Raw genomic sequence first — 16264 nt, forward strand, 5'->3', positions numbered from 1 at the left:
AATCTTATTTCTGCATGAAATAAGATTTCCAGTCAGGCCTTCAACTGGGAGACTTTCCAAGTTCAGACTTTGTGCCTGGACTCATCCCACCTTTCCTTGTACACCACTATGGTACTAATCTGGGTAGAAAGGGAGAGTCACCTGATGCCTGGAGCGCGGGAGCCAGAAACAGCTCTTTGTAGTCTGTGCTTAGCTGGTTTTGCTCTGTGACCTTCGGTAAGCACTTAACCCCATGCTCAGGCTCTTCCTCGGGTAACACCACTGACCTGCCTCGCTGGGAGAGCGTGGACCTTCATTAATTACTCTAAAAGGCTTCTGCAGCTGAGAGCTGCTCTTTGGAAAGGCAAAGTTTTGCTGTGCTTTGTTAATGAAAAAAAACCAAATTGCACTTAAATGGGAAAAGCTTCACTTGCCATGCATGTTTCTTGAAGGCCTATTTCTGGAGAGACAGTAGTTTGCTGAAGAACCTGTGGGTCTCCAAAAAACGGCAGTATGTGAGTTTTCCTGGAGACCGAAACCGGGGCATAGTGTCCCGGCTGTTTCCTTACAGCAACTACAAGCTTGAGATGGTTGTAACCAACGGGAGAGGCGATGGGCCACGCAGTGAAGTTAAGGAGTTCCCCACACCCGAAGGAGGTACGTTCCCGGGGCGGGGGGTTGTGCAGGCACCCGTCCCTCGGGCGCGCGGGGAGAGGTTTGGGTGGCTCAGCTCTGCAGAGCGGAGCGGGCGCTGCACCGCTCTGCGGCAAAGCCACGATGCTGCTGGGGAGAGGCGCCAGGGACGATTTTAGCTGAGCCTGGGCAGCATCTTCTGGGCAGCATCGCCGTCACACGGCACTGCTGTACGCCTTCGTCACCGTGGGGTGGGTGACATCGCTGCAGCTACACCTAGAGCTAACTACCGGTGCTGTCTCATCAATCTAAAAACCCCCTCAGGTACTTTGAACACATCAGCAAGTAGCTCTGAGGCCGAACAAGCAAAATGTTGGCAAAGCCCCTTCAGAGGCACAGCACCGTGCCCTTGATTTGCTGCCTGACCTGCAAATGTCACCGCACCTCCCTGCGCTGCGGGTCGGTGAAACGGGAGTGAATATATTCATCTTGCTCAGTAAAAGGCAGTAAAATCTCTGTAAGACCTAAGCACATTTGTTCTGAAAGGCTGTCACTAATACCCCGTCAGGCTTTTAAGGCAAAAGTGCCTCATTCTTCTGTTTAAAGAGCTTGTGTCAAGGATGAACTTGAGATTTTAATTTTGTTGCTGTCACAGGAGCTATTTATAGGCACGCCAATAACTTTCTGTTAGAGCTGTATTTTCAGTGGCTGGCAACGAATCTGCCTATAGCACAGATGTTTTTGGCACAGTATGTTACAAAAACGCAAGAGGAGAAAACAGTAGAAGCTAGAAGCAAATCCTGTCTCAGCTAACACATAACACTATGGGGTCTTCCTCTTCCTCTTCATCCTACTCCTGCTGTACAAGAACAGCATCTCTCAGTCCTGTCTCTTCCTTCCTTAATGTTTTCTTGGATGCTGTCACCATTTTCTAAGGATTTTCAGTTGACCAGCCATAGTTAAGCTGGTTTAAAAAGAAAGGCCTCTGTTCCAGTAGGGTGGTTTTGCAGCCAAGTGCATTTTGACTGAGCCGCTTACCTGTGTGCTAGAGGCACGGAGCGTTTGGGGGCAGCTATATGCATACGTGGGTGGCATTGCTAGAAACAATTTTAGCAGATTATACTCTTCTTGTAAGTAAACAGCTGATCTGGGTTGGTTTTTTTCCTATACCACTAAGCGATTTTATTGACTATATATCAACATTTAGGAGCTTGAATGGTATTCCTCAAATCTTCTGTTGAAAAAAAATACATCGCTAATCTCAGATCAGAGAGCCCAGTTCGTTCCCCAGTCAAACCACTGCAATTATGAGCCAAGCAGGAGAATAACTCAAGAACGTATAATGCTTTCTTTCCTTCGCTAGCTTTGAATAAGCAGTCATAAAAGCAGCCACTCCTCAGGGTAAGGACCACTGTGTGTGCACCAGCTCCCTGTTAGAGGTCTCCAGGCATTAATAACACAAAGACTCTTTGCAGTAAGAGATGCTGCTACACTATTTCCCACTGTTCCACCAGACAAATAGACGAGATGTAACCGTTGGGCCGCACGGGGGCTGTAAACAAGACCAGTAAAGTATGCGACCAACGTACAGACGTGGGACTTGATCTGTGTCACAGCTCCACTTCCCGGCTGTAGCATCTTCTGCGGGTGCCTGGCCAAGCGATGCACTGGAGGGCAGCGGTCCCCAGAGCGCAGCACAGCACGGGCACGGTGCTGCCGGGGCTGGGGTTGCATGCAGAGCTGCTCTGGTGTCTGCTCCCTGCATTACACGCTGCTGAAAACCCTGGGCTGGCGCACGGTTTCTGGCACAGATTCTTGTTCCATCGGTTTCTGACCTTTAGTGTGTCTGTTAAATGCGTGCGTGTATTTATGAGTCTCTTGAGTGTATCATCAGCCTGCGATGTATAATGTAAGGTATGTTATCTTGTATGTTTTTTTTCTTCTTTCCATCTCTCTCCTGGTCCCATCCTCCTCCCAAGTGCCCAGTTCCCCCAGGTATTTAAGAATCCGACAGCCAAATCTGGAAAGCATCAATCTGGAGTGGGATCACCCAGAGCACCCCAATGGCGTCCTCACAGGATACAACCTTAGATATCAAGCCTGTACGTTCCACATGGTATCTTCTTAGTGATACTAATTAAGTCATTAACTATTTTCTTTGCTGGTAATTACCCCCTCACCTAGCACAGGAAGCTCTCAGTAGGAACTGGAGGCTTTCATCGCGAGGTGAGATACGCTGGTGCTGGAGAGGGGTCCCGGCGCAGTGCTGGGCAGCTGCAGTTAACCAGGGAGGGTGGCGGGTGCTCCGCGGTTCTCCAGACAACCACTGAAGGGAATTAAGTTTGATCTCTGATTTAGAAAGCCCTTTAAACGCAGTCTGAGTAGTTTATGTGCTCACACAAACGCAAGCTCCCAGCTGCGCAGGAGATGCTGCCTGGAGCGCAGCTCGCTCTGCAGAGCCCAGCATGATGCCTGGGGCGGTACAGCCTCCTCTGAGACCCTGGCACTTGTGCTATGCCCTTCCTAGATGACCTATACAACCCCAAATGTCCCCGCTAGCAGGTCCCCCAGCCACTAAGTCACCAGTATTTCACAGCAGCTATAGGTCTGGGCACATGTGGCCCCACGCTGACTGCAGGTCTGGTCGTGGGGCTGAGGCGATGAGGTAGATAGCACAGTACTTCTGAAACAAGGCTGAAGCCACCACGACCTGCCTTTCCTCCCCAGTTAACGGATCCAAAACAGGCCGAACCCTGGTAGAGAACTTCTCTCCCAATCAGACAAGGTTCACCCTGCAGAGGACAGATCCCATCTCGCGCTATCGCTTCTTCCTGCGTGCCCGGACCCAGGTGGGAGAAGGAGAGACCTTAGTGGAGGAGTCGCCAGCCTTGCTGAATGAAGGTATGTGCAGCAGCAACAGCTGCAGGCGCTGCTGAGGGGTTGGGGGGGGGGGGGGGTGATGGTACGCGTATCAGCCAAAAACGGCAGGTCAGAGAATCAGGTGGTCCACAGAGCAACCAGTACAAGATAGTAACTGATGCAGAGCTACTATCTACTGCAGGGGTAGAGAGGTGATGAACCAGGGCCGAAGACTGCAGCAGAAATGCTACAGAGCTGGGTCTTGCTGACCCCCAAGCAATTAGCGTTCCTCAGTGCCCCTGGAGCAGGAGAGCATCTTGCTCTCAGCCTGCTAAAGGTGAAGCTCTAATCCCCCCTGCTGCATTCTCTGTATGAGCTAAATAAGGGGCAGATGTGGGTGATTTTTAAGCGGCTCGAAGGGGGTGCAGCAGCTGCATCCTCTGGGCAGCGAATCCCAGGCAGGGGCTGCAGTGCCACCCCTGTCACCCCATAACCAGCACCTGACCTGACCCTCCAAAGCTACGCCCAGATTCATAATAAGATTAAATGCCCATTGTGGGCCATTCATCAAACTAAGTGAAAGTTCAGGAGCCCTGAGGGAGCTCAGGGAAACAAAAGCTGGCTCCTTCCTTTCTTTAGCCTTTGCTAAAAGACCTATGATTTGGTTAGTGCTCTGATTTAATGGGGGTTTTGTCTCCTTTCCTCCATCTCCCCCTCCCCAACTAATGGCTCTGAGTAGGAAAAGTAATTCCTACTGGTGACCCAGTGGAAATGAAATGCTTCCTGACACCTCTTAGGTGGGCTCCAGCACTGCTAGTTGCCATGAGAGGACGGGAGATGGGGCTGCATATGCTATGGGAAAACCATCAGCTGAGTTACACCCGGCACAGACGAGAGGGGGCATGCCATTGCTTTAAGAAGGAGCTTTGCTGAACAAACTCTTAGAGCACAAGGACGGGATTGAAGTTGTCGGTGCTGATAGCCAATAGTTCTAGTTGTTTCACATACGTTTGCTCTACTGGGTTCGTTTCTATATGCTGCTAACAGTGACTGTTAGGAGAGCACAGCTAAAGAATAGCCATAACCAGCTGCTGTTGTATATTGCTTGACTGATTTTATCAGGAAAGAGCAGGTACCGTGTACGCCAGCATGACAAGGTAAGGCTCCCTGTCCCCGGGGTTGGGGATGCGGAGGGGCGGTGGCACCCAGCGCTCCCCGGCTGCCCCCGCCGAAGGGACGAGCTGCTGCCACTTAGCGAAAGGACAAAGCGTTGGCTGTTCAGCAGCAAGAAAAATTAGAGTCAAATCCCAGTCTGAAGTTACAGAGATATGGCAAAGTTTGACCTCAAAACAGGAGACCCTGAGGTACAACACGACATAGGCGAGTTCTGCTACTGACAGGCATGTAAGTACGAGTAGCTTTGATACGAAGGTACCTGCTGTAAAGCTACACGAAAGATGAGTTTGGAATTAAAAAAAAAAAAGGCAGATTCAGAAAATTAAACCCATTAATGCATTCAGAGGTTGTTTTCTGCTTGCCAGACTCATTCACCTGAGAAGTTTAAATAAAATCCATCTCTGTGATGTTCTGCACCACGGGCTCCAACCCACACAAGGCAGGAGGAGCACTGATGTTAGAATTACACTAGAAGAAACTAAGGTGAAATGCAGAGTGTCAAACCCAGTCCTTGCTGAGATTAGATTTAAGCACTTTGCTTAATCGACACGACTGGCAGCTCCGCCGCCGAGCTGGTGTGTCTTTAGCCGGTAACGTCCCTCTCCAAGGGGCCGCCGCTGCTCTCTCTGCCCTGCGCAAGTGGCTCCGATGCACGGGAGGGTGACGGGTTGTGGCTAACGCATGTTTTCCCTCTCTCAAGTCTTTGGTGACTGTGTGCAAGTGGTCCCGAGTCTCTTGGTGTGTTCTGGTTGTTTTATATATTCCTCTGTTTTCTCTTCCCTTCTTTTCTATGCTCTCTTCGTATTCCCCTCTCTATCCTTGGCGCTGCCCTCTGAAGCCACGCCAACCCCAGGTACCGTACCAGCCGGAGGAGGTAACAGGCATGGGGCAAAGCTCACTCCACGCTCGCTCGGGTGGGCTGGCAATTAAGCATGCACTCCATTAACCCTTTCAATGGGAAGGTGAAGCGTCAGGAGTCTAAATTGGACATACGAAACGACAGCAGGTAAAACGAAGCCCCACAGGCAGCAGGGGCTAGGGCAGGCTCCATGGGCGGGGTGGGGTGGGGTTCTGCGAAGATTAAAATATCTCTGAGTGGGGTTTAACAACCTCCCAGATGCCTAACGGCAGCCAAACCCACCAAACACCGCAGCTGCCACAGACTGTGCAAACAAAAATGGGAGTCAAGTTGCCCCGTTAAAGAGGTTTTTAATCCTAGGTCTGCACAAAGCCCTCTCTCTTTTTAAGCCTCAACATCCCTGCCCTGCGAGATACAGAGGACGGTTTACCAGCCCTCCCTGAGTCAGTGGTGCCTGCCTGTGCTCTGCCCTGCAGTATCTGAGCTGCATTTTCCCAGCCCGAGGGCCTGCGCTGCTGCTGCTGGAGCAGCTGCCCCGCTTGGCCGCGCAGGTCGGCGTTGCAGCCTCCGGGCACCCCAAGGCACACACCTCCCCGGGGTTCTTTTAAGGCTGCCAGGGCTTTTGTACAGGAGAATCCTTTTGTTTCCAGGTGCCCATTGAAAGGGTTAAGGACAGCGTTTGCGCCACAGCTGTGCATGTCTGCATGCGAGGCTATTGCTGGCTTTGCCCTCGATTGCGAATTTCTACAGCAGCGTTGAAGCAGAGCGAAACCTTTTGTTGTAACGGGGAGGGGCAGCATCTCTACCTGCTTTCAAGGAAACCCAAATCCTCAGTTACCCAGTGTCAACCCTGCAAAATCCAAAGCATAAGCACAACTTCTGGTAGCCCAAAGGACACCCACCCCACAAAAGCTGCAGACACGACTTCCCTGCCCCGTGACCGAGCTCAGCAGGGGGCTATCGGCAGCGCTAGGGAGTGCAGCCAGCCAAAATACACCCCGAATGCTGCCGAAAAGCTTTTGGTCTGGAGCAACAGCACTCATTTGTCCTGCACCAAGGGCTCTGTAAGAAGTCGTGCTTTGCCTTTGCTGGACACGGCCCCGGGGCTGCCGGGGCTTCCCAAGGAGGAACAGCTTCTTAGGGAAGACTCTTCCCAAGTGATACAAGTGCAGGACCAGCTCTCTGCACCTGTAGGTTTTGCTTTCCTACCTCATAGATGTTTCTCCTTTTATTTTGTTGCAGTGATTTCTCTCTACCCACTATTATTTTGGTTTGTTTTTTTTTCTTCTTTCTGAGTAGATGCCAATCTTTTTCTTGCTATATTTTCTCTTCCCAAAAAAAAAAAAGAAAAGGAAAAGGGGGTAACAGATTGGTCTGCTTTGGGTGGTGGGAAACTGAAACTGGACGTAACCTTTTGGCTTAGAGGAGCTCTATCCTCTGAGTCTGGAGGGCTGTTTTGCTGCTAGAGCTCATACTCTGGCCAGGGTTTAGCTTAGCCACAAGAATCCGGATTTTCTTGCAGCGGGTATTGTTGAACTTTGGAAACACAACCTGATCCCTTTACCTTTCCAGCATCATGTAATTTCAGGCATACTTTCTTATACCACTGGAAGCTAGATGAATGAAATGCCATTTAAAGGACAAGTCTACAAGAACAGCCCCCGCTGGTCCCCCACCCCTCTATTTTTTACCTTCCACTAGGAAAAATAGTGAAGTGAAAAGCTATGCCAGCGCCGAAAGGCACGTAGGAGTTAGTAACCGGAGTAGTAGGACGTTAAGTGCTAACTCAGCCGCAGCGTCCTCACCGTGCTGCAGGCAGGGAACTCAAGGCAGTGCAAGCCCAGCGCACGGCTTTGCCAGCTCTTGAGCTGGGTGTCAGTTCTCGTTAGGGCACGGGGCGGGGGCTGGTACACAATTCGAGCGGTGTTTGTCCCAAGAGGCTGGTTCTCTTCCTAACAAGTACGGGGCTCGCGTGAAATACTGCTTGACCTTTCTCAGAAGATTATGTCCCGCTCAGTGACCTAGATTTTGTAGATTTTTATGGATTCACAGTGAAAACTGTCTTAAATTGCCATTTGCTCTTGGCTGCTGGCACTGAAAAAAAATTAAAAGGTCTTTTTTTCCAGAGGTAACTTCACATACACAGGGTCATACCTGTTTTGTAGGTGTATGAGAAGCTGGACAAGCTTGATGGAATCGAAGTGAAGTGCAGGGAGTTTCCCTTAGGCAAGGCTTTACCTTTCTGAAGCCAAGGCTGGACAAAAGGAGAGGTGATAGGGGAAAAGAGAGGACATTTAAAAGAAAGGGCTCTCATTTATGCTATGAATGAGGGGAAAAAACCAAAACGGGATCCTTTACAATCCATGTGTATTGAAAAACTTTCTCAAGGACCATAAAAAGTATTGGTCTTAGACCTTAAGGGAAAAAAACATTGACTTTTCTCTGTTCCCTTCTTGTCTCTCCATAATTAGGAACCAGAGGAGAAAGAGCCTATTGTTCGTTGTAGAAACAGAGAGAACTGCTGACCCCTCTCTTTTAGAGGCTGCTCAATTGCTCTTTTCTATTCTTGAATTTCTTATAGCTAGCATCAGATTTGGAACACTTTATGGTAAAGACTTCACCATTTCCTTCTGTTGTTAAAAACTGGGAGAGGGCGAGAAGAAAATATAAATCTCTGAAAATGTATTTGGCTAATCATCAAAACTCATGAAAAATTAATCAAACTTCTCCAAGCCCAATTATTTTGTAGACACACCCAAGGGAGAGCTGTTACTACAGCCTAACAACACATTAAAAGCACTTTTAAATAATTAAAGAGCAGTAGGGATGTGTATTGTTTCCTGTATTTTGCAAAAAAACCCCATGCAACTCCTGCTGGAACTGCTACACTACTTGGAGCAGGACTCGAGTCCCTCTCTGAAGGGGCTCTCTCTTTAAATATGCCCCTTTTGCTCTTATGAGTTTTCCTCTCAGTTTTTCCTAATCTGAGCCTCACACAGCTCTGGTGTAAGGTTTGGGCTTCTTTTTACTGGCCCGTTCATGGTCACAGGAGCCAAGCTGCAGCTCAGAGCGCCACCGCCCTGCTGCAAGCATCTCGCTCGTTACTTAGCCTATTAATTGCTGCAGCCAGACTGCTGCAGCCCCTGCCCATTACACCAGCGTATCGCCTCCCCACCGCGCCCCTCGGTCTCCATTACCTGAAAGGGTAATGCATCTTGCAGACAGAAAAAGCAATCTCTGCCTCGCAAAGACGGGGCCTATTAATGAGCTGAATGGTCGTTTAGATGGTTCCAGGAAGATGGGCCAGGCTACGGTGGGAGCAAGTGAAGGGGAATTGTGGCTGCTGGCTTTTACTCTGGCTTTCCTGGCTGTACTGGGGCAGTTTGAAGCCTGCTTGAATGACTGGTTTTTTAAGGTGCTGCTCAGCCCTGCAACTGGGAAAGTGGCAGCCCCTTCTCCGCACCACCTCCTGCTTTCAGAGGTGGGGTGGAATTTTTTCTCCATCACACAAATGCTCGGTCCTGTACCTAAACTTGAGGCAACTGTTGTCAAAGCCCCGAGTGAACCTCGTGTTGGGAATGCAGAAAAACTAATTCAGCTACTCTGCAAAGCTCAGAAACTTTATACCTTATATGTTATACGATGAAATGTTACAACCATATTTTTAGAAGGATGTGTGTGACTTGTAGATTTTTCAAAAGAAGCAGTTCTGGAAATGCCACCCAGGCCTCCATCTCCTCCCACTCCCCCCTTTTGCTGCCAGGAGCAATGATCTGACGCTCCTTAATTAGCCCCGACGTGGAGGGCAGCGAGCGGGGGACCCCAGGTACCCGGGGGAAGGGCTGCGGCCCCGCGCAGGCTGCTCCCTGCCGCTCCCCCGTGGTGGGGTGCCCTTTTCTTCAGGGGACACTGGAGCGCTCTGATCGCTGTCAAAGACCGCCTTTATCTCCCCCCAGACTGAAATCAGTTCTCATTAGGGGATGGATTTCAAAGCCTAGAAAATGCCCCTTATCTTCTCTTCCCCAAATCACCCAGCTGAGCTTTTTCTCCCGCATACATTTCATATTCACACACAAAAGAGGCTGTAGCTTTGAATCCCAGGGCAGCTTAGCCCTAAATCCCACCATGGCTGTGGGAGCCCTGGCCGGGCTGGCTGGCCGCAGGGCTGCCTCCCCACCGCCCCATCCCACCCTGCAGCACGGTGCTGCCCATAGATGCTCTCCCATCCTCCCCTCTGAACTATCGCTCTCCAGACTCACCTGATCCCACTTTTTACCTGTTCTTAGTCCTTCCAGTATCATTTTTATCCCCAGTGCCAACACCCCCTCCTTGCTCTCATGCTGGGACCCGCTCAGGAGCGAGCCTGCGTTATCCTGATGCAATGTGATGGCCCTGCTCGCGGGGAGCACTTCCCCCGGAGCGCTGGAGTGGTGCGGGCAAATCCTGCCTGGCATCGCTATCGGCCGGCGCTGAGCAGCACAGCTCAGACCGATGCTGAACCGCTTCGGTCAATGCAGCATCCAGGAGGGTCTTGGCACCGCAGCTTCACCTGCGTGCGTGTGTATCTGTATGTATTCCGTAGAGGTGATACCCTACACGAGGGATAGTGAAGCTCTGAGTTATCCCAGATAATCTCTGCCTGTCTAGGGTCTAGGGGCGCATTAAAGCTGACTCTCTCCTGTTAAAGCTGTTAACATCAGTGCTAGGTGATGCAGACTGGCCTTGAAGGTGCTGTGCAGGAAAGACATGATGCAGCGCTTGGGAGCCAGGGGTTTCCCACCAGCTCCGGCCTTTCAGCAAGTTACTTTGTGCCTTGTTGGGTCCTATTTTCCTTAGAAGGGAGCCAGGGATTCTCAAAGGAAACCCTGAGGCTGCATTAGCTAATAACTAGTGTCTGTGGTGCTGTTTGTGTACATTGCAAACCTATTCAGGGACTGCAGCTTAATCGGGTTAATGGTAATATTAACCTAGTGACCCTAATCTCTTAACCTTCAAAAAAACCCGCTGTGAATCAGCAAAGATGAATGTTAATACTTCAACAACCCAAGAAAGGCTTTTGTAACTTACAGCCTCAGGACACAGCAAAGCCCTCCGTCAGTAACCGGGTGAGAGAAACGCAGACCAGCAAAACCCCCAGCACCCCTATTGCTGCGGCTGGGTCAGGCTGGAGACACCCGAGGACAAAGCCGTGCCACTTCCCACCCAGGCTGGGTCCCCTCCCTGTTGCCGCCGTCTCCGCTCCCCCCCGAGCCCCTCACCCGGCCGCGGGGCAGCGACGGGCTGTGCCAGGCGGGTGCTTTCTTTGGGTGGCTGCACTGCTGCATGAGCCTGGCTGCGATGCTGCGTCGGTACCGTGATGGAGACGGTGCGCTGCTCTCCGGGCACACGTTGCGGGGGGGGGGGGCCGGTGGTTTTGGGATGTGCCGGTAACTGTGGTTTTACTGCAGCTGCGGTCGGTAGGGAGAGGGACTGAGTGACCTACTGCTCTTCTCTGCTTTTGGATCTCTGGAAGGGCTGAGGCTTTAGGGGTTGGCCCTCTCGGGGATGGACTTGGTGAAAAAGCAAGCGCTGGCTTGGTTCTGGGACACCTTTTAAAAGAAGTACTTTCTTAGAGCTATTCTTGTTTGCGGCTGATATTTAAAATAGCCGGTTTCATTTGCCTAACGGGGATTTGTAATCCCTTTATTTACAGTAAGAGTAAGTAAATATAATCTAATGCAAGCATCGCAGGTTAAACCTCCGCTCATTTACCTTAGATAGGTTAAGCAGCATTTCAGCTGCATTTTCTGCTGGCAGGTTTTCAGGCCCAAGCCAATGCACTCCCCTTTGGTGGTGTTTAGGACCCTCTCAACCACACTGTGGGGTGAGCGCGTAAAGTGCACATTTACCCCTTTGCTCTGGAAGTACGGCACTGGTGAGATGCGGACAGGGGCTATTTAGAAAATAAATTGCTCAGATTTTCCCCTGGACAGCTTGGGGTGTGCCAACCCCTTTGTCCTAATTTAAATGTAAATTGTGAGGGGCAGTGATGGCAAAGTACCATCGCTCACCCACGAGCTAAAATCCACATTAATGCTAAAGCCTCTCCGTCACCGGACTGCGGTATTAGTACAGAGACAAGCCAGGAAGGAAACAGCTGAGAAGCTGCAGGCTGAATTGGCAGCTTAACAGTGCTGGAGGTGTAGTCCAGGGGCTGCTGAATTAATGTAATTGTGCCTTGCCTGGCCCACGACAAATGGGATTATCATGTTTTCTTAAGAGATAAATCGTGTTTCTTATTTCAGGGAGCCCTGAGTGCTCTCAGCGCAGTTCTGCATGGGGGGGACGATGGGGCAAGGACAGCCTGCCCTGTGCACCCACCAAGCACCCCTCGCTTTCCTCCCTCCATGCCCTCCGTGCGATTTAAGCCCAGGGGGGTACTGGCAGCAGAGCAAAGGCAGAAGAGAAGCAGGTTGTTCGGCCCTGGGAAAGGGATCAAAGCACGGGTGCAGGCAGCGGGTGCGCAGGAGCAGCTTGCTGGGGGCAGCCCCCTGCCTGCTGCCCCTCTTTGCCCCCAGCATCGCTCCCTGCCCCTCGGCCGGGTGCGCGGCCATCCCTGCACGTGGACGGGGATGGGAAAAGGGGTTCAGCCTCGTGTTTCCCGGTGCTGCTGGCTGCCTCCCGCCCCGGTCCCCCCGCCTCCGTGCCGTGCTGCTCTGCTTTCTCTCGTGTGCCTGCGCGTCCAGCCGTCGGGGATGGCGAGTGCAAGCCCCGAGGAGATATCACCTCGTCTAAAAAGCCAGTGTTTCCCTCTCCCAGCTGCCACTGGGTTGCCTCCAACTACAATCGGTCTAACCAGTACTACAACAACCCCAACTACCACAACTACCGACACAACTACCACCACCACAACTACCACCACCACCACAGCCGCCACCACTCTGCCCGCCACCACCGTCGCAAGCACTACAACAGCTACAGAGAGGGCTCCGGCAGCCACCACAAAGCAGGAGTTGGGTACTGCACTTTCCTTTTACTCTAACCCTTCTAACCCTACTGGGACCTTCCCCGCATCTTGCTCAGAGCAAGGATTAATAACGGGCAGAGGCATAATTTAAGACATCCCACGCTCTGGGATTGGCTTTGTGAGGAGCCGGAGGTGACACAGGCTCAGGAGTCGAGGTGCACAAGTGGTTCCCAGCAATCTGGGGGTCTGGCAGTCTCTGTGCCACCCTCCCGGTCTCTGTCTCAGGGGTATCACGGCCTCCCCCGGGGTGTCTCGATGCTGAATTAGCTTCAGTGTTTAGGAAGGAGGCAGAAGACCCTAAAAAACTCTCAGAAGTATTGCCTCGTATCTTATTGCCTTTAAAAAGGGGTTCTTGTTACTATTATAGGAGATGTCAGTTCATATTTAGCACATCAACTGTTAGCAAAGAGACCTGTCGTCATTTATATGACTCTCTTGGTTTATGCTATTGCTCTTTGCAATGTAACCAAGCCATAGCCCACAGGAGAGCTGGGGAAGGGTTTAACTTACACCACGCAGGTGTGTGCCAGGTATTTATCAGGTCAAGATAAACTTCCCATGCGATCAGCTAGGATGGGATGATCAAACTGTTTGGTGGAGGACTATTCTCTACTATGTGTGTTTCACTGATAGATACAGAGAGGTGTATCTTGCTAAGCCTTGTTTTTAGAACACTGTTATAAGGGTATGTACAGTTAATAAATCATTTTGGATAGGCATATTCAGGTTTTTAAAAAATAAACCAGTGGCAAAAGGGAACGCAATCAAAAGAATTCAGTTACGTAGCTGGATAGGATACGCTCAAAAAGGCAAGTGCAAAAGCTACAGAAGCCCTTGTTAACTCTTCATAAAGAGGGAAAGGAGGTAATAGTAGCGAATATCAAAGTTGACACCCATTTAACTCAAGAAATTCGATTAAAGCAGTTCAGACCCCTTTCTTTACATTCTTGCATAAGATTAGCTCAGGATGGCTAAAAAAAAAACCAAACTCCGGGCGGACCAGCCTCCACCTGACACCCCGCAGCACAACAGATTTGCAAATCAGCAGCACATTTCCTGCTCTGCACTCATTTGCCCATGAAAGATGCAGCCCTGAACTAAGAAACATGAATTTGTGTCCCAGCTTGCGGCACCACGCACCTCCCCGGGCGGAGACGCCCTTAGGCTGTGCCAAGCTGCTAACTGCGAGCCGAGGGGAAGCACGCAGGGAGCCGCGCTGCCGAAAGAGTAGGCTTAAAAACCGGTGCAAGATATACAGGTGCAGCTTCATCACTATGTATGAGGTCTTAGTAATGAAGCAAGATCCCTACCACAACTCTCGCTATTAAATGACTACGTGGGAAAACGCTGCTAACTGAAAATAGGCCATTAAGCGGCGAGGCACGCGCTGCCACAGAGCAGGGAGAGGAGAGGGGAGGAAAATAGGAGCTGCGAGAGGAACCGTGCGTGTCCCAAACCACCCTGGGGACACGAGGGAAGAGGCTGAGCCGTAATGCGGGCAGACAGGGCGGCCATGTGGCAGCACAGGTTGTATTTGTAAGAGGGATTCTAGGTCACGTCCCCGACCCCACAGCGTCAGGTCCTTGCAATTCCCTAGAAGTCACAGAGCTGGCCCCATCCCAGGGACGGGAGTTATTAATCTGTATTTTGTCAAACCAAAACCTGAGCTACACCCTAAAGTAAATAATAATACCCACAATAATAAAATCAAGGTGTAACTTACCTGACGTCACTTAAACGCACACTAAACTCTAGCCAGAAATTAAGTTCATCCGCTCGCGAAAGCAACGTCGACAATCCTTACCTTCAAAATCACAAACGAGTGACTTCATTGCCCCGCTGGCTGTCTCTAGACCCAGTAACACGACAATATTCTCTCCCGATCTTTCCTTCTCAGTTGTGGCAGTGAGTCCGTGTGCACTCAGGCACGCGTCTCCCGTGTCCATTTGGGCACAAGTTTAGCCAGGAGATCTCCCTGCTGACCGAAATCCTCAGGGGCGTGCCACAATAGTCTTCAGACTGCAAAGATAAGCTGAGTGCAGTTGGACTTAAACACCAATACGCAATGAGTTTCTGCTACCAAACTTCTCCCAAAAGTTTAAAGTTAAGGATCTTGAATGAACAAATACGTCCTCAGGCACGCTCGTAGGTTGAGATCAAACACCAGCAATGATTTTGAAAGGTTTTACCCACACCAGATACTAAATGAGGTCTCATTCATGTATAATCCAAAATACTAACTCCTCTTCTAACCTGTCCACCAGCCACCAATGGATCGTCCATATGGGACATAAGAGCTATGGCTAATAGTAACTGGGCAAACATCACCTGGAGCCACAATTACTCTGCAGGAACTGACTTTGTGGTTAAGTATATCACCAGTAAGCATCAGATCGCGTGGGGACTCTATAGGGTGGTGATGCCATTAGAGATCCTGCCAGCTCCCACGGTTGCAACCTATTACTCGGTCTTAATTACTGCGTGTGGAACGATGCTCCATGGCCACGAGGGGGACGGGAGAGGAAAAGGCAGGTCACGGTCACGGCTGTTTAGAGCGCACCAGAGCTAATCCTGGTGGTGCACAAGTGATTCCCCCTCCTTGCACTGACTGTCGTTGAGATGTTCACAAAACACAGATGAGCAAGGCCGTCCATTTGCGAACCTCTCATTGAGCTGGGCTTTGTGTGGTCACAACGTAAAGAGCTTTAAAAATATATACATACATGTATGAAGGAGGCCAAAAACTTTAAGGGAAAGTGAATGAAACCTATGTAAATTGGAGAGCAGTTTAAAGCCTTTGAAGATGGGCTTCTTGAACCCGGAGTTGGCAGAATCATCTATGACCCCAAACCTCCTGCCGTATCGGATATTGTTGTCTCTTAAAATTATAAGGCTACGTACTTAGTCTGGAAACTCAAAGCCAGAATCCCTGGTTTTAAATACCTGTTTAGAAAAGATGTTTACACGTTGTCGGTTGGTTGGGTTGGGTTTTTGCTTTCGTTTTTTAGATAGGCAGTGACAACTACTGCTTATCTCTGACTTTATTTCCCAGCCACTTCAGCCCACGCATCATCTGATATGCTGGTCTTATATTGGCATTTAAAATAAACCAACTAGGTGCAATCATTAACAGCAAACCACTTTTGGTCATTTAAGAGATGACCTTGCTTTCTCCTTGAAACAATTTCTAATGCGCAGCCAGTGCCTGGTCTCGCTCCGCAGCCTGCAGGGCTTCGTTAGGCAGCACAAGCTGGGCTCTGCTCAGCCCTTCCCCTTCTGAACTGGTTTCCATAATTCAGGATACACTTCAGCTCTCCAAGCCCTAAATGCCACGTACCCCAGCTCCCAAACCCCCCGCCGCCAGCCCTGGTTTTTGCCCATCACGGGCAAGCACAAAGCACAGGCAATACCCTCCCAGAGCCCACGTGCTGAGTCTGTGCTCGCCATGGGCTGCAGCAGCAGCGAGCCCTTGGGACACCCTCATCAGGGCCTGGCCGAGAGGGAGGAAATCTCGGAGATTTCAGCCCTTCCCAAACAGTCATGGCTCACCTCCCTTTCTTGGTGGGTTTGAAGCAAGCAGCATGCTTTTTGGCCTCAAAGCCACATTTCTCCTTCCCCACAGCACTGCTGAACCGGGAGGCGTACACATCCAGAGCCACAAATCAAAGCCCCACTGCAGGCTTTCTTAGAATTCAGTGGTTTAATGCTCAGCATTAAGCTCATCAGCAAATAATTCCTGGCACAGTGCAAAG

At 50.5% G+C, this 16264-nt stretch overlaps 1 protein-coding gene across 16 annotated transcripts in view; it reads left to right on the forward strand.

Annotated features, from left to right (window-relative positions):
• The window catches only part of NFASC (neurofascin), a 94688-nt gene that overhangs the window by 63041 nt on the left and 15383 nt on the right, over positions 1 to 16264 (forward strand). For 6 of the 16 annotated variants that reach the window (XM_064471972.1, XM_064471971.1, XM_064471974.1 and 3 more), the window contains 5 exons: positions 432 to 636; positions 2592 to 2714; positions 3340 to 3513; positions 5486 to 5500; positions 12305 to 12502. In XM_064471972.1, coding sequence (XP_064328042.1) covers positions 432 to 636; positions 2592 to 2714; positions 3340 to 3513; positions 5486 to 5500; positions 12305 to 12502 — 715 coding nt within the window. The remainder of the gene's footprint in view (positions 1 to 431; positions 637 to 2591; positions 2715 to 3339; positions 3514 to 5485; positions 5501 to 12304; positions 12503 to 16264) is intronic. The other 10 variants (XM_064471977.1, XM_064471979.1, XM_064471981.1 and 7 more) reach the window with 5 other exon arrangements.

Source organism: Phalacrocorax carbo, chromosome 23 (assembly GCF_963921805.1).
Source record: "Phalacrocorax carbo chromosome 23, bPhaCar2.1, whole genome shotgun sequence".
Classification (NCBI taxonomy): Eukaryota; Metazoa; Chordata; class Aves; order Suliformes; family Phalacrocoracidae; genus Phalacrocorax; species Phalacrocorax carbo.